Below are 22,251 nucleotides of genomic sequence, written 5' to 3' on the forward strand. Positions count from 1 at the left end.
CTTTTTAATGGACATGTTGGAGCCAAATGCTCACTTGCTGGAGAGCTATGGAATGAACTGAACTGGTTTTTTGTGTGTGCGTGTTCACAGAAAAGCTGATTCATCCAGGCCTCGAAAGAATGATCTCATTCCTTCTCTCACTGTGTGTCCTCCCCTCCGTCTAGCTCTCTTAAAGAAACAACCGACGCTTTTCAAATCAAAACAAGGGCCTCCCTTTGGCTGCGCGGCTGTTGTTGGAATCACACACTGCAGTAGTCCAGGCCGAGCTATTGAAGAGCACACTGCCTGAGCAGGAAGTAAAACAAAAGAAAGTAAAAACATTTCCATTTATGCTCTCAGATCCCATGTTAGGGGTTCATGTTCAAGAGAAAGTAAAAGAAAGCTCAACAATGCACAAAAACAATCGTAATAATGTCTTATAGTTGGTCTGCTGTTATATTTAGAGGAGAGTGGGTGTGATTTAAATCTGCAGTTGGCTTGTTTGGTGACATACCACAAAAACATCCAAGCAAAAGTGACTCTTAAAATAGGGTGACACTAGGGAGGGAAGCTGGACACTTGAGTTTTTCCCTCATAAGGATCATTTCTGATCCACTAAGATTCGGAAGGTTTGTATTAAACCATGACACCTGTTTCAAGTTATTTTGTCTTCTCATTCACAGCATGTGCCCATGTGGCTTTGACCTTTGGTTGTTAAGAGTTGAGTTTCTGAAGACAGACTTTCAGTCGTCCTACAGCCATTGAACTAATTGTTTAAAGGAGACAAATGAGCGCTGATTAACATCATGATGATGTCTTCATGTCTGTCTTTTGTCTGCCTATTCAGAATGGTCCCTTTCATTTGCTGATGACCAAGACCATTGGCAGAGTAGTGTGAGACAAGTAAGCCTTGACTAAAGGTTTGGAGCCCAAACAGGAACAGAGCTTGTTGAACAACCACATTAATTTAATTTGACGGTCTTGATTAAAGTTTGGCATTGAGGGTTTTTGGAAATGTGGATCAAAGAAAGATTGGTGTTACTGAACAATGGAGCAGATGAAGTGGCAAACACTTTCTGAGTTTTCTCATTGATTAATGATTAAAGATTAGTTATGCAGTGATCTTTACATAAGTAGAGTAACAAGATGGTTTTACACTTTTTATTAAGTTTATATCCACCTTTTTCTATAACGGAGAGGTAAGCCTACACTGTAAAAAACAATTTGTTGAGTCAACTTAAAATAATTTGTAACCTGGCTGCCTTAAAATTTTAAGTTCAGTCAACTCAAAAAAAAGTTTATTCAACTTGAAATGTTAAATTATACTAAGTGATAACTTAGATATTTGAGTTGAATCAACTTAAAATTTTAAGGCAGCTGGGTTACTTACCCATCTGTTAAGTTTAGCAAACACAAATATCTAAGTTGTTCCTTAGTACAACTTAACATTTCAAGTTGACTAAACTTATTTTAGTTGACTGAACTTAAAATTTTAAGGCAGCAGGGTAACAAATTATTTTAAGCTGACTCAACAAATTGTGTTTTTTCTACTTTTTACAGTGTATGGGTGAGACTTCTGGTTCATTATCAGAAGAATAACATTGTGCAGTAAATGGTAAAACTGTTTGCACTAGAAAGTGTGCTCATAATTAAGATAATACATTAAAATAATATAGTAAAACACACCAATTTGCCATATTAAGCAGCAAAACAAACGTTTTGTACAGCCTAAAATAGCTGGACACGGATGAGACCGGAAGTCAGACCCCAAAAAAATGTACAAATGGCCGCGCTTACTCTTACGGGAAGAAAAATGTGGATATGACAACCAAACACAACAAATATTTATTTCACAGTTTAAAAAAATACCTGATTCTAATTAAGGTCAGTAAATCTCGACGTTTTACCGTTGCGCAACATACCGGCGCTACTTGTACGTCTCTGAAATTACTCCGCGATCTCGCTGTTTTAGTAAACTCAACGCTAGTTAAAATGGCTAGTTTGTGGAAACATCGGTCAACGACGAACAGGTAATGGAAGTTAGGAGCTGGGCGTAATTGTAGCTAAATATGTTTGCTAACTAGTCCACTGAAAAAGTGACTAGAATAGCAGCTTAGACATATAAAGTAATATTGTAATATTGTTTGATGTAGCGTTCGTATTGTTGATAAACCGTTTGTTTCATACCTAACGTTAGATGGAGTACTTTTTTTTTAACGAAAGCTTAAATAAAATAATAATTACTATTTATTTTATTTTAAAATTTTGTTTGCTAAATATTTGTATAAATAAGCGGGATAGTGTACAGTCACCATGGTACAATATCCTTCCGCTTTGCGTCGCCTTACTATTCCTTATATTAACCCCAGTTTATTATCGCATTAAGGTAGATAAGTACTTTTAATTACATCACAGTCTGAGGTCATTTGCGCGTCATTGTGCACACATATTACATGATCAATGTCGCGCTGATTAAACCTGATTTTTTACATGCGTGAAGCAATCTCAGGATCCCTGTTCCCATCAACGAACATGCAAATCGAAGATATGATAAGCACAAACAACATCCTCGTTTCTATTTTCGCTCAACTGCAAAACAGTAACTGTATTTGAATAAAATGATTGGTATCAGCCGAATGTCAGATGCAAATTTAAACGGTTTGGTCGTTGGTAGCAGCTTGGGCAATTGAAATAAAGGGGATGCGCAAGGATAAAGTTGCCGTTGATCCTCTAATGAGATGTAAGTCAATGTATAAGCCACTGCAGCTCAACGTGTTGTGCAGGAGGCGGCGCATAGGACGGTCGGATCATTTCCAACTGACGAAGATTGTTATTAAAGTGCCCCAGTAGACCGGGGCTGCCTTCCTGCCTCAATCGGCCATGCGTCCTCCGAATTGGTGTGAGCGAATGAATAAACGAGGCGTTGCGGAGCGCTTTTAGCCAATGCGGATGCTCCTCATACACAACGATAGCGCGTCAAATGGGATAGTATGTCGTCGAGCTGTCATGTACCGATAATTGTCCTGTTTCTGTTTCGGTCCGGACTTCCATAGGGGGAAAGAGTAATCGCTATGTGGTCATTGAAGGAGGCGGGTATCTCACAGACATCCGGAATCCATCGCGGAATCCCACAGCTGCACCTCGGCGCTGTGAGTCAAGGCGGCCCGCTTTAGGAGCTCCTACCGCGCGTCGTTATGCCTTTCCCAGCGCTGTTAATGGAGGATTACTGTACCGTCATTTCGTGCCTTGATTGATACACGTTTTCCTTATAATATGGCCGATCAGAGCAACATTCAGTCCGCCGCCTCCAAAAGCATCAGGCCGTTCAAATCCAGCGAGGAATACCTGTATGCCATGAAGGAGGATCTGGCTGAATGGCTGAACACGCTGTACGACTTGGACATCACGGCGGACACTTTTATGGAGGGTCTGGAGACCGGCTGCGCGCTCTGCCGGCATGCCAACAACGTGAACCGCGCCGCCCTCGAATTCAAGACCCAGTATCCAGATGCGGCGCTTTCGTTGCGGATACCCAGCAAGGACGTGGTCTTCCAGTCGAGGAACGTCATACCGGGCTCGTTTTTGGCCAGAGACAACGTGTCGAACTTTATAGGCTGGTGCAGGCAGGAGCTCTGGATTAAAGATGTGCTCATGTTTGAGACCAACGACCTGGTGGAGAGGTGCAACGAGAAGAATTTCGTGCTCTGCCTGTTGGAGGTGGCTCGCCGGGGGGCCAAATTTGGCATGCTGGCCCCCATGTTGATTCAACTCGAGGAGGAGATCGAGGAGGAGATACGGGACCAGGAGAACCTGACTCAGGAGGCTCTGGGGGAGTCGCAGAGCCCGCCGAGCAGGACGTACAGCCGCAAGAAGAGCATCGGCGAGCCCGACCCAGAGCTGCTGGCCCGGTGGCAGCAGCAGCAGAAGAGAGTCCTGCTGGATATGCGCAACCTGGACGAGCTGGTGAGTTTGACAGCTGTCAGCATAGGGTCTCAGCTTCAGCTATCAGCTTAAACAATAGCAATTAGTGGGTTATTAACATTGCATAGGGTACTGTTGGGTTATTATTAATCTTCTGAGAAAGACTACAGGTTGGTGGTATTCAGAACTTGTTGCATTTTAATAGTTAAAACATCCTACATGTCAGAACGCCAGACATGGATGTGATTCACTGTGGAATGTGCAGGATTGAACATGATTTCTGGTGTCACTGTTTGTTTATATGGAGCAGAAATTACATAGAGGTTATCGTAGGGTACCTCCTGAGCACTCACTCTTCCATTGCTGCTACTCATAGCAGATGTAAATAGATTTTCTATCAAATCTTGACTTTGCACAGAATTCAACTTTTACCTTAGATGGCTCTTCATCTCAAATTTCAGCCTAGGAAAAACAGCTGCATCTCATGGAACTGATTTGTCAAATACAGGACAAAATGTTAGCAAAATTGATGCTTTGAAATGATTGCTATAATGTTCTTCTAGAACAGTGAACGCCAAAGTACCATTTATTTTCATTTTCTTTTTATCTGAATGGCTACTTCAGATAACTTTGCAGTTTATTTATCACATAGTAATAGATTAGATATTTATAAAAAACATTCAAAAATAATGTAAAATAAAAGCCAGTCTTCTTGTTAAGCTCTTTTTTGAATATTTCACTTACTACGATGATTAAAGCCAACCAGGCTAGTTTTGTTGTTTTAAGTAATTGTGGCTTAATTTTTTTGTCATAACCTTGTGTGAAAGCCCTCATAACTAATGAAGAAAATTAGTTTGAAACCATCTAAATTCATTAACTGAACCATCTAAATGAATTTATTGAAGTGAATGCCATATTTGTGAATATTTATAGATTTTGACCATGTGTCAAAGCCTTCATAACTAATGAAAAAATAGTTTGAAACCATCTAAATTCATTAACTGAACCATTTAAATTAATTTTTTGAAGTGAATGGCAGATTTGTACATATTTCTAATTTGTAAATATGATTTCGACCCATATTAAGTCGAAACATCTTTTGTGAGACAGTGTAAGCAGGAGTTTTCATCCAAACATACCTCTGACCCTACTGAATAGATAGCTTTTGTTTGTCCAATTTTGCAACCTGTTTTGTCCCAGTGATTCAGTGATTGGCATTATCTGGTCTTGTGAGTGGATCTTTGTGTTTGTATGTGTGTGTGTGTGTGCGTCAGATGAAAGATCAGAAAGTGTGTGATTTGTATTGGTATGTGACATCTGAGTTTGCACATTTTTTTTTACCCTGGTCATGTAGAATGCTGACCATCCATGGCATATATTGACTATGTGTGTTCTTGAGCCAAGTCACCTTTATTTATATACTGTAGCGCTTTATACAATACAGATTGTGTCAAAGCAGCTTTACAGTGTCAAACAGAAAAGTAGTTTGTTAGTAATGCAAGAGGACAATAACAAAGAGTCATTTTTCCAATTAGAGTCAATTCAGTGATGTCATCATCCAGTTCTGCGCTATCAGTCAAGCGGGTGAAAGGTTGTTGCTTAAGGATCAGAGATATTGGATCCTGGTCTGTGTTAGCAAGTTAGTGAGAATATTTAAATACAGAGTGACTGATGAACATGTCCATCTTATTTGATTTAGCTTCTTTGTCACAGCCGGAAGCACAAATATTGCTGTATCAGAAAGAAAGATGCTTCTTCAGTTTGCATTGTGCTTTTGCTAGTCCTGATAATCTGCTCTCATCCAATTATGCTGACATCAAAATGTTTAGGGAACAACAGAGGAAAATTTGCAATCTCTCACAAGCACTGGTGTTACAGTTACCGTATGCCACTGGACAGCTTGGTTATTTCCTTCTAAAAGTCCCTCTTTTACTTCATTAACACTTTCATCAGCAAGGGAAATTTCACCCCTTAAAACCAGCAAACTCTCATCCCAAACATCAAGTTGTCAATCTAGTGTTGGTCCATCATACAAACAGGACAGTGAGCCCTTGTGAGCGTGCAAGCACCATTTTCCATGAGTGTGAACTGCTAGCATCAGCATGAGTACAAGCAGGGTGAAGAAACAGTGAACGTCAGGTGCTGTTACATCAAGAATTCATTACACAGAGGTTGTTAGCATTTTTTACTGAATGTAAGCCTATTGTTAAGTATACAGTCAGTGATAAATCTGGCACAGTAGACACTCTGATTTGTCCCTTTTTTGGTTGACCTTGTCTGGATCATCTAACACAGCTGCTCATCTTATCTCACTAGCCATGTTGCTGAACAGAGCAGCTGGCTTTGTCCTGCAGAGACAGGGTGGATTCAGTGACAGGGAGCAAGTCCAAACATTAGATCACCCCGAAGCTCCAGGACATACTGGAGCACTCAGCAGACTGTCTGGTCTTGTCTCATTTAATGTATTGCTCTGTGAGATTAACTGCCATTTGTAATTATACGATTTCTCACAGCCTCTGGTCTCTGACAGGCAAGTTCGGACAAATCTTTGTTTGGATTTATTTACAGTTTACCTTGTTGCTGTATTTGAGAGATATGCATGTCATGCATCCACTTACGACTGGTTTGTGGGTGAAGTACACTTCCACCCAAATACATTCAGACTTCCTCTAAAATATATATAAAAAGCTTACTGTTTCATTGTTTCAGGCAATTTGAGAATACAGAAGTTCTGTGTGATTGCTATTGTGTGTTTTTGCTTTTCATGACATTTACATTCGCGCCTTCTTGATTTAGTGTAATGAAGTACTGGAAAAAAAGTCAAGTAAACTTAAAAAGTGGGGATGCTCAATATGAGTTATCTGATGAATTATTAAAACTTTTATTTTTATTAGTCCATATTGGATATTGGACAGAGGGGAATGGGGTCTGTCCCCCTAGGTCCGTTTGACAGTTCCAGCGCCCAAAAGACAGCCCTGTCAGCCAGTATTTGTAATTGTGTGTGCTCCTTTTCACCAATTTTTTACATGGTAAGATTCGCATTCTGATGTCTTGTAACACTTACTTAGAGTTAAAGAGATAGTTCACTCAAAACTGAAAATTCTGCCAGTAATTACTCACCCTCGTATCGTTCCAAACCCGTAAGACCTTCGTTCATCTTTGGAAAACAAATTAAATAAAAAAAGATACATTTAATGAAATCCAAGAGTTTTTTGACCCTGCATAGACATCAATGCAACTGACAAGTTCAAGGCCCAGAAAAGTACTAAGGATGTCGTTAAAATAGTTCATTCGACATTAGCGGTTCAACCGTAATGTTATTAAGCTACAAGAAAACAAAAATAACACATTTATTCAACAATTTCTTCTCTTCTCTGTCAGTCTCTTCTGCCATGATGCATGTTTTTGAAGAAATTGTTAAATAAAGTCATTATTTTTGTTTTCTTTTCACACAAAAATTAATCTTGTAGCTTCATCAAATTAAGTTTGAGCCACTGTTGCACATGGACTATTTTAATGAAGTCCTTACTACCTTTCTGGGCCTTGAACATGTCAGTTGCATTGCTGTCTATGCAGGGTCAGAAAGCTCTAAGATTTAATCAAAAATATCTTAATTTGTGTTCCGAAGATGAACAAAGGTCTTACTGGTTGGGAACGGCATGAGGGTGAGTAATTATTGACAGAATTTTCATTTTAGGGTGAACTATCTCTTTAATATTTAATAACACTGTTAAATGTTATCATTAGCAAGTCCATCTTTCATGCTATCGTTTTTTGAGTGAACTATCCCTTTAATTGTATTTAATTGTAACAGAATCTGACTGACTAAATTAGATTACACCAGCAAAAGTCATTTTAATGGTCAGATCTGTTAAAATGATCTACATCACACTGGCAACTCACATTACGGTCCCTAATTCTATCATTCTTGCCTTGATTATGAAGTAGATGTACAAATACAGTTTTCGTGAGTGCTGTCCATGTGAACTGTGAATGTGCGGTGTAATCAAGTCTACACATTTTATCTTTTGGATTTAGTTTGAGGATTTTAGCTTGGTCACTTGCTTATTTTATATTTTGATACTAATACACACACACATCAAAGTCACTGTCCAAATGAAAGATTCATGATTGTAAAATAAAATGATGACCATGAGGATTATTCTACTTTGATCTTGTATTTCTTAAAGAGATTTACATGGAAACAGGATAGAAGACTTTTGCGGACGTGCTCGGATTTAATATTGGTAATCCTATTCATCCCTGTGGAATATGAAAGGTAGTTTTGCCGGATCCTCACCTTCCATTAGTTCCTCGCACATCCTCAAACACAGACACACACACACACATCCTCATTCCCAAGAGGGTTTAATATTCTGAAATGACATTCATGCTGCATGATGAAAAGCAGAAGTGTCTCTGAGATATGAGTGTATTTGAATTACACAGCAATAGTTCCTCTTGATTTTCTTAGTTACAAAAACACTGATACAAATACTCCCCTGCATTTCTCCCACTAATGCCTTACTCATCTCTGGTAGGTTTGGCTGGGATTTTCCACTGTTGGACAACGTGGGGGGAGACAGAGTCACTGCTTCCCCCTATGTAATGTTATTTAGTACAGCCTATTCCTGCTAGAATGTCACAAAAATGTATCCATATAGTCCATATAGAATCCAATCCAAAGTTGAGAGAAAGACAGTTTTCCTCTGTCTGCTTTCTCAGCTCATTTGTCAGTTGTCTGTGTAAGTTCAGTTGTTGACGCACTGTCTCAGTGCATTACGTCACTCATGGTATAGTTGCACTTACTCTTGGCTACTCAGAATGCTTTAAATAGAAATGCAGTATAACATACACTACCGCTCTAAAGTGTGGGGTGGTGCGATTTTTCTTTTTTAAATATTCAAAGTCTCTTACGTATGGAAGCCCATTTCTGCCACTGAATAAAAAATAACATCTTAAAATTCTGACTTTTTTCTAGTGTGATACACACTGACTTTGTTTTTTCAGAATTGTAAGATGTAACACTAATTTCTAAATTCTGAGAAATAAACTTGCAATTGTGACTTTTTTCTCAGAATAGCAAGTTTATATCTCGCAATTCTGACTTTATAACACACAATTGCAAGTTATTAAGAATTGTGAGACATAAACTTGCAATTCTAAGAACATATCAGCCTTTCTTTACCCCTTAAAATTGGACTTTATAACTGGTAATTGCGAGTTCATATCTCAGGTATCTGAGAAAAAAAGTCAGAATTGTGTGAAAAAAGTCAGAAATGCAAAATGGAAACTTGCAATTGCAAGAAAAAAAGTGAGAATTGTGAGTTTTTATCTTACAGTTCTTACTTTATTTCTCGCAGTTGTGAGTTTATATCACGCAATTATGAGAAAAAAGTCAGAACTGCAAGATATAAACTCGCTTTTGTGAGAAAAAAGGTCAGAATTACAAGCTTTTATCTCGCAGTTCTGACTTTATATCTCACAATTCTGATGTAATAACTTGCAATTGCGTTTTATAAAATCACAATTGTAAGATATAAACTTGCAAATCTGACTTTTCTTAGAATTGCAAGATATAAACTCATTCTGATTTTTTTTTCTCAGAATTGCGAGTATATCTTAAAATTGCGACTTTTCTGAGAATTGCGAGTTTATATGTTGCAATTCAGTTTTTATAACATGCATTTATGAGTTATTACGTCAGAATTGTGAGATATAAACTCGTAATTCTGAGGACATATCAGTCTTTTTTCCCCTCAAAATTGGACTTTATAACTTGCAATTGCAAATATCTCAAAAAAAAGTCAGAATGCTGAGTTTATGTTTTGCAATTCTGACTGTATAGCTTGCAGTTGTGAGATTATATAATGCAATTCTGAGGAAAAAGTCTAATCTGTGAGATAAAAAGTCACAATAATTTGTGGCGGAAACAGGCTGTTTTCACCGAGACACATGTTGTTTTAATCAGAATTTAGAAGACAGAATTTTTTTTGTTTTGGCACATCTCTTTTATAAACAGACAGACAGACAGCGTCTTGTCAGAAATACCCAATGAAATGACATGAAGGCACATGACCAGAAGGATGCCCTACAATTTCTTTGACATCAGTGCTGTTTTATCTAACAGGCGCTCTGTTCTCTGTCTTTCTCCCTCTCTTTCTCTCTCCCCACACCCTGAGGCCTTGACATTCTGCTCTATGGTTTTGTCAATAATGCATAGCCCCAATATTCTCTCTCGCTTTTTGTTCCTCAGACACGCACATGCGTACACTACACACATACACACTCACACACAGCCCCTGCCCAGAGCTAAGGAGAAGAGAACAGAGAGCAAACACACTGCTTTATGGTGCAGTGCAGTAATGTTACCCTTCTCATTATGATGCAGACATGAATAATAGCTCAAATCATGTGGTTTCTTGAGAAGTGTGCTGCTACTTTGTTGAAGGATTGGTTGTTGCCTAGTGGTCAATAAAATACAGAAATTTTCCATGGAGTTACTTTGAAGGAGAGACCTGAGCTATGTCTAAGAATATGAGAATATGACATTGTGGGCTCTTTTGAGTTTTACCAGTAAGGAACCACCTAGAAACCACTCAGAACACCTTAGCAACCACTTAGCAATATCCTGATATTGCAAGCACTACTCTGATGTTCTGCCGAAAATGTGAAATTATCGTCATCTTGTTAGAGCTGCTTGCAGGGTTTTGACCACACGTATGCTGTCTCACGCTCAAGGGTTGAAATTCAGAGATTTATGGAGGTAACTGCAATCCCCTAAAGGCCGAAGGGAAGATGAGGACAGAGAGAGAGGGAGGGAGACATAGCTGTGAGGTAGAGGTGAATCGAAGGACAACGGGAGAGCGGGAGAGAGGCTGATATCACAGGGAGGTGGGGTCGAGGGAAAACAGAAAGCTTTGCAGCGAAAGATATGAAAAAAATGGAAAAATGCAGAGTTCAGTAGAGAGCGTAAATGAAAGATGTGTGGGGGTTAGAGCGAAAGAAAAGAAATAAGAGCAGAGAGAGAAACAGAACAGAGGTGAGCTGAGGACAGAATAACGAGAACAAGATGGATGGAGAATAAAGGGAGCAGTGGAAAGAGTGAGGGCAGATGGGGTGATGTGTTGCTCAGTGAACCTCATGGCAAGGACGTTATCGTTGTGCATTTTAGATTTATTTTACAGTGTAGTTTCAACAATTTTTTGCAGTACACATTTTACTGTTTTAATGTTTTTGATGTCTTTTAGACAGTAACAAAACAGTAATATTGTCAAATTTTATAACCGCTTAAAAACATTTATTTCAATATGGTTAAAAATGTAATTTATTTCTGTGATGGCAAAGCTACATTTTAGCAGCTATTACTCCAGTCTTCAATTTCACACAATTCTTGATTGATTGATTGATTTTTTTTTTTTTTTTTTTTTCTATTGTCAATGTTGTGCTTCTTAATATTTTTTTTCCAGGATAGATAGGAAGTAAGAAAGACCAGTATTTACATAATGCATATATCCATTTGAGTAATTATGGTTTAACTGTAATAAGTATAACAACTGACAGAAAAGGAAAGATACACTACCAATCAAAAGCTTTTGAACAGTTAAGATTTTTTATGTTTTTTAAAGAAGCCTCTTCTGCTCACCAAGCCTGCTTATTTGATCCAAAGTACAGCAAAAACTGTAAAATTTTGTTATATTTTTACTATTTAAAATAACTGTTTTCTATTAAAATATATTTTTTTAAAATGTAATTTATTCCTGTGATTTTAAAGCTAAATTTTTAGCATAACTCCAGTCACATGATCCTTCAGAAATCATTCTACTATTCTGATTTGCTGCTCAAAAAACATTTTTTATTATTATTATGTTGAAAACAGTCGAGTAGAATTTTTCCAGGTTTCTTTGATGAATAGAAAGTTCAGAAGAACAGCATTTGTCTGCAATAGAAAAAAAAATTATACCTACTCCAAGCATTTGAATGGCATAGTGTATAATGTTACAACATCTTTTTATTTCAGATAAATGCTAATCTTTGAATATTTCTATTCATCAAAGAATCCTGAAAAAATTTACTCGTCTGTTTTAAATATTGAATATACACTCAGTATCATTATCTAATTTTTGACCGAGATGGCTTTTAGCTGGCTTTGCATCTGAACTTTTTAAATAGAAAATATTTTAAATAATAAAAATAAATAGTTTTAAATAGTATTTTACAATATTACTGCTTTTGCTGTATTTTGGATCAAGTAAATGCAGGCTTGGTGAGCAGAAGAGATTTCTTAAAAAAAAACATTAAAAATCTTACTGTTCAAAAACTTTTGACTGGTAGTGTACATTAGTAAGAAAATGAGGAGTGCTCTGCTATTTTCTACCAGTTGTAGCTGTTTCATCTCTGATTTCTGTATCAGTAATGTTTCTGGCGTCACACACTTGTGTGTGGGTGAAGACACACCTGTGGGATGTCTTCACCCACGCAGGTCAGGTTATTCCAGCATGTGAAGAGTGTCCGATGACTGCTAAAACTATTTTTGTGTGTTTTATTTCAGGTAGTATTTCAACCACTGTATATAAATTTTTGTTTACTTGCATTAAAGGGATAGTTTACCCAAAAATTGAAATTGTTGAATGAAGTCATTATTTTAGTTTTCTTTGTGTACAAAAAGTAACATTACAGTTGAACCACTGATGTCACATGGACTATTTTAACTATGTCCTTACTACCTTTCTGGGCCTTTAACGTGTCAGTTGCTGTTTATGCAAGATCAGAAAGCTCTCAGATTTCATCAAACATATCTTAATTTGTGTTCTTAATTTAAGTGTTCTTATAGGTTTGGAACGTCATGAGGGTAAGTAATGAATGACAGAATTTTCATTTTAGGGTGAGCTATCTCTTTAAATGTGTTCATTTATAAAAATCTAAGGTCGTCATATTATTTGGAAGAAATAAGTTTTAGCAAAATAAAGGCTGCTCAATCCTTTCTCACTTGCACCATGAACGCAAGCTTCACTCTTCGTCTTAGTTTGAGTTTACAAAAATAACCCTGCCTTATGCTTCAGTACATGTATTCAAAAAAGAGCAGGAGACAGTTTGCCAGAAGTGCCTGTACTGTACAGACAGCTAGACTCGCCTCTAATGGATTTTACACCAGAGAGATAGATAGACAGAGAAAGAGAAAGAGAGAGAGAGAGAGAGAGAGACAGGAAAAGTAGGTCATGACAGTTTGTGCTGGGTCAGAATCATACAAGCTCAGGCTTCGCTGTGAGAGGATGTCTCTCACTCTCTCCCTCTCTCTGTCCCACTGACTGTTTCCCATATGAACTCATCTTTAGTCTTTTCTCTTTTTATGGTCATGCTGATTTATGCATTACGTTTTGGCTGCCATAGGTCATGTATCTTTCTGTGGTGGGCTGCAGGACTGCTCTATTAACAGAACTAGTGGAGTGGGCTGTATATGTCATTTCATACAGCACCTGCATATACTCAGCTTTTGTTTGTCTGCACACATGTGTATATACATTCATGTGTAACTGAGCATGCAGAGATGAATGCGCGTGCACCCGTGTCTGTATCTGCTCAGTGTGGGAGCTGAGTGGTTTCTTAACTCTGTTGGTGGCTGATGGAATCACAGCATGGATGCCATTCGTATTACAGTATGTTTGAATCACCTGCAAGTATGGTGATATGAGCAATTGTTGTGTTTTGAACAGGTACTATGGTAACGCATACATTTTTTGTAATGTTAAAGGGGACCTATAACGAAAATCCGACTTTTTCCATATTTAGGTGCTATAATCGGGTCCCCAGTGTATCTACCAACTCAGTAAACGTGAAAAAGGACAATACAGTACCTTTCTCAGCTGCTCAGATTTCACTCCACGCTGTGACTTAGAAAGGGGATCTTATAATATTACCACCTCTTAAACAACGCTGCAATTTTGTTTTCGCAAGTGACAACTGTGTACCAGTTCTAACGCCATGGCAAAAATTCGAGCAAAGCATGCTAACTGTTCTGTCGTTGGCTGCACAGACGAGAACAGAACACTATTTAGAGTCCCAGCCTCAGAGGAGACAAGAGAGCAGTGGATTTATTGATTTTTTTTTTTTTCCCCTGTATATTACACTGCTTCCACACAAATCTAATATAAACGTGATTTCTTTCCAGGCTGTTCATCTTTACAGACATAACCGACTTTTTTTGTAACGTCTGTGTGTTTTTAACATCAACTTGTGTGTATTTGACAGTTTAAGCGCAATAAGGCATGAAAGAGAACTTACTTATTAGTACTCACATGCAGTGTGACAGGTGTTTTCTGTTTGCATGCTTCAGATGTGTGCCCTCAGAAAACCATATATCAGAAGTTTAAACTAATATGGTTTAAAACGCATGATTTTAGCATCATAGACATGATAATCAAAACCAAACAGATGTTTTTTTGGCAGAGCATCTGAGGTACGAGCTGTAAAGACACAGTTCTATTCTAGAAAAGTGGGCGGGGAGCAGCAGCTCATTTGCATTTAAAGAGACATGCACGAAAACAGCATGTTTCTGCTTCCACCTGAGACTTATTTTACATATTGTAAAAAGGGACATAATAGGTCTTCTTTAAAGTCTCAGTTGTCCATGTGGCCTCTCATTGCTGTTTAGTCATATGATAAATGAATAAAACGGCCGCTGATTAACCACTGTAATAGACACTGTAGTTGATTTGAATGATTAAGTAACTTAATGACCTCTGTATGTTTTTGTCCCTCATGGCCTTGATATAGTTTTTGCGTGACCAAATTGTACTATGACTGAAATATAAAAATTAATTACATAATCTGTGCAGTAGATTGTGGGAAGACAGAAAGAGGGAGACAGTGCCATACTATATGTAAAGTTACATACTGTAGCTGGAGAGATTTTATGGTGGGTACAATTTAGGTCATGTTAATTTTTATACTATATATGTGCCAGAAGGTCACCTGATATTCCTGGTACTTGTATAAGTTTATATCTCTGTTTATCTCCTTAAACGCAGCTTCAGTTTCATCATAATAAGGCCTTAAACCAAAGGACAAGCGTGTGATAGTCTTATGCCAAAGTTTGTGAGGAGAGCTTTCATTCTATAGTTTTTCAGACAGGCACATATTTTGCTTCGCCCTTGAGCGCAAGCCACAACAAGCCTTTATAAAGCACTGGAGACTAACCCTCAGATTTCACCAGTCAGAGTTTACAAAATGCCTTCCTTGACTAAAAGGAAACAATCCTGTCATGGTAACTTGGTCTTTTCATTCATCTTAAGTTTATCTTAAGCCCTGCTAATTATTCTGGTTTGTCTGGTTCGGTCTCTCTGTTCGTGTGTGTGTGTGGAAATTTCAGTGGTGTTTTATTTTTTTGATGGTAGAAGGACTGCCCTTTTAATTAAGGATGACAAGTTCAATAAGAGATGACAGAACTGTATGAATGTATGTGCGCCTTCCCCGCATGTTTTCCCTTGTAGAGGTATGCTGGCAAAGCACACTAGTCCTTTGTGATACAATCACCCGATCACACTGCTGGCTGAAACTGTCACGAATGACCTTGTTAAAAATACTTTTTTTCTGTAGTAGTTACTTTTTGTTCCGTCAATAACAAAAGAAGATATTTTGAAATATGTCTCATTGTTTCCTGTTTATGCATACAATGCAAAATGCATGTTATTGTTTATTTAGTACTGACCTGAATAAGATATTTCACATAAAAGATGTTTACATATAGCCCACAAGAGAAAATAATAGTTGAATTTATAAAAATGACCTGGTTCATAAGTTTGCATCCTCTTGATTCTTAATACTGTGTTGTTACCTGAATGATCCACAGCTGTGTTTTTTTTTTTTGTTTTTGTTTAGTGATAGTTGTTCATGAGTCGCTTGTTTATCCTGAACAGTTCAACTGCCTGCTGTTTTTCAGAAAAATTCAAAACAAAAATGTTTTGGTTTTCCAGCATTTTTGTATATTTGAACCCTTTTTAACAATGACTGAATGATTTTGAGATCCATCTTTTCACTCTGAGGACAACTGAGGGACTCATATGCAACTATTACAGAAGGTTCAAACACTCACTGATGCTCTAGAAGGAAACACAATGCATTAAGAGCTGAGGGGTGAAAACTTTTGAACAGAATGAAGATGTGTAAACATTTCTTATTTTGCCTAAATGTCATATTTTTTTTTATTTAGTACTGCCCTTCAGAGGCTACAGAAGATAGTTACATGTTTCCCAGAAGACAAAATAAGGGGACTAAATGAAAAAACATGATAATTAGGCAAAATAAGAAAAATGTACACATCTCCTTTCTGTTCAGAAGTTTTCACCCCCGGCTCTTAATGCATCGTTTCCTTTCTGGAGCATCAGTGAGCGTTTGAACCTTATGTATTGGTTGCATATGAGTCCCTCAGTTGTCCTCATTATGAAAAGATGGATCTCAAAATCATGCAGTCATTGTTGGAAAGCGTTCAAATACACAAAAATGCTGGATGCTGGTTATGAGCTGGTTTAAGCTGGTCATGTGCTGGTCCTAAGAAACTAGCTCCTTCTCAAGACCAGCTCATGACCAACTAAAAGCCAGCTTAAACCAGCTCAAGCCAGCTGCCATGCTTCAAAACAACCAGCATATGCTGGTCTGTTTAACAGGGCTGTAACTGACCCAGATTATGGAATGACGTTGAATGGAATGATCTGTTTTTTATTGTTTGTCATGTGTGTATGTGATGTTGATCTTAGGTTGGTTTCAGCTGATACGGTTCAGTTGAGTTTAATTCACCCCCACTGGAGATGCAAGAAATGTTTCTGCTGTGCTAGACACCCGCTGTGCTGAAGCAGTGTGTTAAATGCAAGGCATGATCATATTTAGGTTGGAACCTTCCCAGTCTGTATCTCCTGATGGAATCAGATATAAACTTCTTAGCAAACAGATTTCTCATTCTTGCACAACTGAAACAACGTTTTTCTGTGAGGGATTTTCTTTTTCAGACTTTACTCAAACAGTACCATACTGTTTAAATATTGTTATTATTCAATACAGTTTAACTGCTGAATGGAACGCATGGTTTGCCAAAACAGAACAGTTACTACAATTTATTGGGTTGCTTTTGTAAGTGTGAATACAAGTCTACCACTATTTTTCACCACTGAGAGTGTCTGTTCACACGGAACTCTTCTGAGACTTTCAGTCACGCATTTACTGAGAAACTAATCGGCTATTCCAAAACAATCCACACCCACGGCCCTTTTATATCTAACCCGGAAGGGTCCTTCGCTTTTTACCCATCTGGCCTTCTGCATGTCACCACTGTCAAAGCATGTGTGAGTGTGTGTGTATCAGGTAGCCTGCAGTTATCAGAGACCCAGATACAGCTCACTATCTCTCAGATGCTCCATTTCCCCGTCTGCATCTCCAGGCTGACCGCGCCCGGCACTGTATCTTTGATGCTGGCCCTCACAGTCCCATAGTGCTGCTGTGTTGGTGGTAAAGGAAACAGGGTGATAAACAGAGAGTTTTCCCTCCAGACATACGCTCAGGCAAAAAAACAGCATAGATAACAGCATTCGGGAACCAAAAACACAACAAAGATGAGTTCATGTGCAATGCCTTAAAACAACATCCTTTCTTTTAGTATTCATTCAGAATTTATTCATTATTAAGATTAATTCAATTAAAATAATTAAGTGTGATCCATTTTTTGGCATCAGTGCAATTAATTTTATCTTTTAATTGGCAGAAATTTACTTATATTAAGTGTGATGCAAAAGTCTGACACCGTTATTTTAAATTATTGGAATTTAAAACAATTGCTTTTCGTTATTAATTTTAATGTCAGCATAAAAATAAGTGAAAAGTTGGATTGGAAAACATGAATTCAGTAACATAAATTTCAGAATGTTTTAATATTTGTTATATCCTTTTATTATACTATTTCATCCTTCGCTTTTAATAGCAGTAGTGCAGAATCGAAACAATTCTTTACATTCATTTGTTAGGGCGGTGAACCTTTCAGTTGACAACTGATTAATTCAATTCATGATTCACTGATTCGAAACCAGTTTTTAGAACTACACTACCATCACAATTTTTTTTTTTTTTTTTGAGTCATTGTCTTTTTCTTTTTCTTTTTTGGGGGGGGAGGGGAATTAATACTTTTATTTAGCAAGCATGCTTTAAATTGCAAATTTCTATTGCAGATAAATGCTGTTCTTCTGAACTTTCTATTTACCAAAGGAACCTAAAAATATTACAATGCTGTTTTCAATATAATAATTATAATAAATGTTTTTTGAGCAGCCAATCAGAATATTAGAATCAGAATAATAGAAAAATGTTTCAAAATTGTAATGTTTTTGCTGTACTTTGAATCAAATAAATGCAGGCTTGGTGAGCAGAAGAGACTTATTTAAAAAAATTAAAAGTCTTACTGTTCAAAATCTTTTGACTGGAACTGTATTCAGTTGAATTAAGTACACAATTTGTCATCTGACCTAGTTAGTTTTATTTTAAACTAACTGTACACTAATGATTGCCCTTTGATTTTCATCAGTTTGTAGCACTTTAAATTGCTTATTGGCAAACATTAAAAATTACCATATTGAAATTAATATCATCCAAGCATGATGATTTCTAAAATCATTGTGAATCATAACAATATATATTTTTTATTATGACAACGCTCAGAAGTTTTTAGCATGGATAATGGATATGACAATGTTAATGTATTTGGTGAATTGCTGCTGCTGTTGGTTATTGCTTTTGTTGTAGATTATTGCTGCTGCTGCAAAGCAAGTACAGGAACTTGCTACTGCCAATATGTATGCCAATACAGCGCTGTGAGTATTTAAGACTTACTGCTGCTGCACAAATAGCATATATAATAACCCGTAGTAGATCTATACAGGTGGAGCTGGGGAGGTGGAGTGTTTCAGAGGAACTCTGAAAGTGCGCTGTGAAATGCTCTAGTGAATGCTAACCAGCCATCTAAAGCAGCAAGCTCATTGGCTGCATATGGAACATGAACCAATCAGCTTGTGCCAAGTTGTTTAACACTGTGAATATTATCATTTTGCATTAAGGACCAGAGTGTCATGAAAGAACTAAGAATCATTTCAACAGAGTTATTGTTTTGTGTGTGTTGTAAACATGGACACTGACTTGTGCTGCTGTCTTTTAGAATCATGCTGAACAGTATGAATCATATTTAATGTCAGACTGGATAAATATGTTAACTGTGCTAAATAACTTTAATGGTGTTCATTTAATTTGTCACAGAAGTTAATGTGTCAAGTTTGTTTCATTATCATATTTATTCACTCCCAGCAGGCGTCTCCTTTTCTGCCGTCTCACTCCCTCCTCCCATCAGGTGTTCATCTCTTTCTGTCTGCCAGTATGTTTTTCCCAGGAGATGCCTGCATCCGTAACTGCCGTCATATGACTCTCATTTCTTATCGCTGTTTCCAGCAGTGCAGAACCAGTGTTTTCCCATTCTCTGAGCTGAATCTATCACATATACATGTCATTGTCTAGTGTTTGCATACTGTATATCCTGCTGACAGTAGGCATTGCTGAAGAAACAGACATTTAAATAACGTCTGGTAAGGGTGGTTCCTCAGCTAAAATCAACAAAGAAATGCGGTGCCAACGTCACAGCGAGTTTGCCCGCTCTGGTTCTGCTACACTGAATGACAGAGCTGTGTAAACTTGATTCTTCTTCAGTCTAACGGATAGATTTCAAACCGTGCTATGAGCTTTAAGGCTCCATACTGTATACTTCTGTAGCATTTAATTGTTTCCCTGATGTCCATCCACTTATAGTGTTTGAAGTCCACTTATAACATTTACATCGATCAAGTTTCTAGTAATACTCAGTGACTGACTTCCGACAGCTATTTAAAAATTCATAGCTGTTACTAAAAGAAACACTCAGCATAGTAGTTTATTTTCTGCACAGAGCCACATTTCTTTGCGTTTGTGTGAGACTTTATTATTTTTACTGCTGTAGCATTAAGATTTATATGTGAATGTCTCTGTTACGATTGGCTAATGTTTTTGCATTTAAAATGAGTAGGAACACTTGTATGCAGTGTTGATCGCTTTATTAGAAACGTTTTGGTTTTGTCACGTCATTTGTTTGTGGTATAACTATGATGTAATGGAAAGAAACCATAAAGACTATGAGTAGGGAAACATAGCATCTTTAAGGTGGTCACTCCTTGCGGAATTTCCAGAGCAGATGTCTAGACAAAGAGAGTGTAGCATGAAGAGAGGCAAAATACAGCAAGAGAGTGCCTTATTACTTCAGAGAGAACAGCAGAAAGTCTGTATTACAGCTCTTTCTGGTTCTGTGGTGACTGTCAGACACATGCTGCCTAAATAGACATGAAGTTGGGTCTAATTATAGAATATTCCAACTTTAACCCTCTAATCTTCCAAACTGACCAATAATGTGGAAAATTATTCATGGACAATTCCAGAGCCTCCGAATTCAACTACAGTCAATCAAGTCTCATTGACTGTGTGCGGCTATAAATCTTCTCAATCATGCCAGCAGAAGTCTGCTGTCTTCTGTCTCTCATCTGTGGAAATTTGTCTGTGTAGGAAATAAGGATGAGTTTCCCATGTGTTTGCGCAAGCAGTCCAGTGGAACAGCAAAGTGTACGGTCTAACTTTGCCACACTTGTAACAAGGAAGAAAATAGCATTCTAAAGTATATGCAGGTGAACCTGTTTAAAAATAATATTTACATTCTTATTTTGGCCTGAAATATGAATGTTTATGAGATCCAGACCCTCACACATTGGCAATTAAAAATTTAAAATGTTACTTTTTTGCTGGAAAAGTGTGTCTTATTCATGCTTTTTAAAATGGCCGTTTTGTCTTGCCATACGAGTTTCAACTCTTAACATTGCTGCTTTCTTGACTGATCTCCTGGACTTTTGCCCTGTTTGTTGTCATGGTGCCACACTCATTTTGGGAAAGTCTTTTCAAAGACTGCAAACAGAACAGAACAGCATCAGAGAGAATGAGAGCCTGCGCAAGCCCATGATCACCCCACCCAGTACAGCACTTTTGACCAGACTGACCACTCTAAATCAAAACACATGCATGCTTCCATACTGTTCCGTCACTCTCTTTCACATCAATAGTAATGTTTGATGTGTATGTGGCATGTGCCTTTGAGTTAATCATTGGGCAAGTCCCAGATCTCATCGGGAAATGACGCAACTTCAGTAATGGCTCTTTGTTTCACTGTTTGTGCTTTAGAGAGAGTGAGAGAGGGAGATAAAGAAAGAGAGACTGTTTTCTCTAGGGAGTGATTCAATTAAGGTGTGACAGGAATTAGAAAGGTCGGGCTCTTTCGGTGAATCAGTCATCTCAGGAGCTTAGTAGTCAATAACGGACCAACCTATGATGCATCGCATATAAGTTACATTCCATCCGTTCACATGCTTACACATGCTCCCAGCGTCCTTCACTCTCTAACACACAGAGTTGAAGTGAGGTAAGGGATGTGACTCAGTGTTTCTCACAGGAAACTGCTTCTGTTCAGGTGCTGCTGGACATTCAGTGGAATGTTTGTCTCAGTGTGAATAAATGGCTTTTATAGTCTGCAGTGAGGCAGTAAACAACTGAGGAATGACTCCAGCTCAACTCCTTTATTGAAGAGATATGTACACGAGTATAAACAAAAAGTATAAATATAATGCATATTTTTTCTATTTAGTATAATACATTTTTAATATTACAAGAAAGCAATGTTTAAGGGATAGTTCATCCAAAAATGAAAATTAACCTATGATTTGCACACCCTCAAGCCATCCTAGGTATGTATGACTTTCTTCTTTCAGACGAATACAATTGGAGTTGGAGTTCTTCCAAACTTTGTAATGATGGCGAATGGCTGGTGAGATTTTGAAATCAAATAAAGTTCATCCATCCATCATAAAAAGTACTCCACATGTCACGTCATAAAGGCCTTCCGAAGTGAATTGATGCTTTTGTGTAAGAAAAATATCTGTATTTAAAACTTTATAAACTGTAATCTCTTCCACTAACTGTTGTACGTGCGTACACGAGAGTTTTTCTTACACAAGCGCGTTGATTCACTTCAGAAGTCCTTTACTGACATCAACTTTACTTTTTTTATGATGGATGGATGCACTTTATTGGACTTCAAAATATCAACACCCATTCACTGCTATTATAAAGCTTAGAAGAGCCAGGACGTTTTTAATATAACTCTGATTCTATTCGAAGAAAAGAAGAAAGTCATATACACCTAGGATGGCTTGAAGGTGAGTAAAACATTTTTGGGTGAACTATCTCTTTAAATGA

At 37.6% G+C, this 22,251-nt stretch overlaps 1 protein-coding gene across 1 annotated transcript in view; it reads left to right on the plus strand.

Annotated features, from left to right (window-relative positions):
* Positions 1-2,416: 2,416 nt before the first annotated feature.
* gas2l1 (growth arrest-specific 2 like 1) overlaps positions 2,417-22,251 on the plus strand; it is a 36,647-nt gene continuing 16,812 nt past the window's right edge. The window contains exon 1 of the mRNA XM_051110467.1: positions 2,417-3,942. Within this exon, the coding sequence (XP_050966424.1) occupies positions 3,253-3,942 (690 nt within the window). The 5' untranslated portion in view covers positions 2,417-3,252. The remainder of the gene's footprint in view (positions 3,943-22,251) is intronic.

The sequence above is a fragment of the Labeo rohita genome, chromosome 5 (genome assembly GCF_022985175.1).
Source record: "Labeo rohita strain BAU-BD-2019 chromosome 5, IGBB_LRoh.1.0, whole genome shotgun sequence".
In the NCBI taxonomy this organism is placed as follows: Eukaryota; Metazoa; Chordata; class Actinopteri; order Cypriniformes; family Cyprinidae; genus Labeo; species Labeo rohita.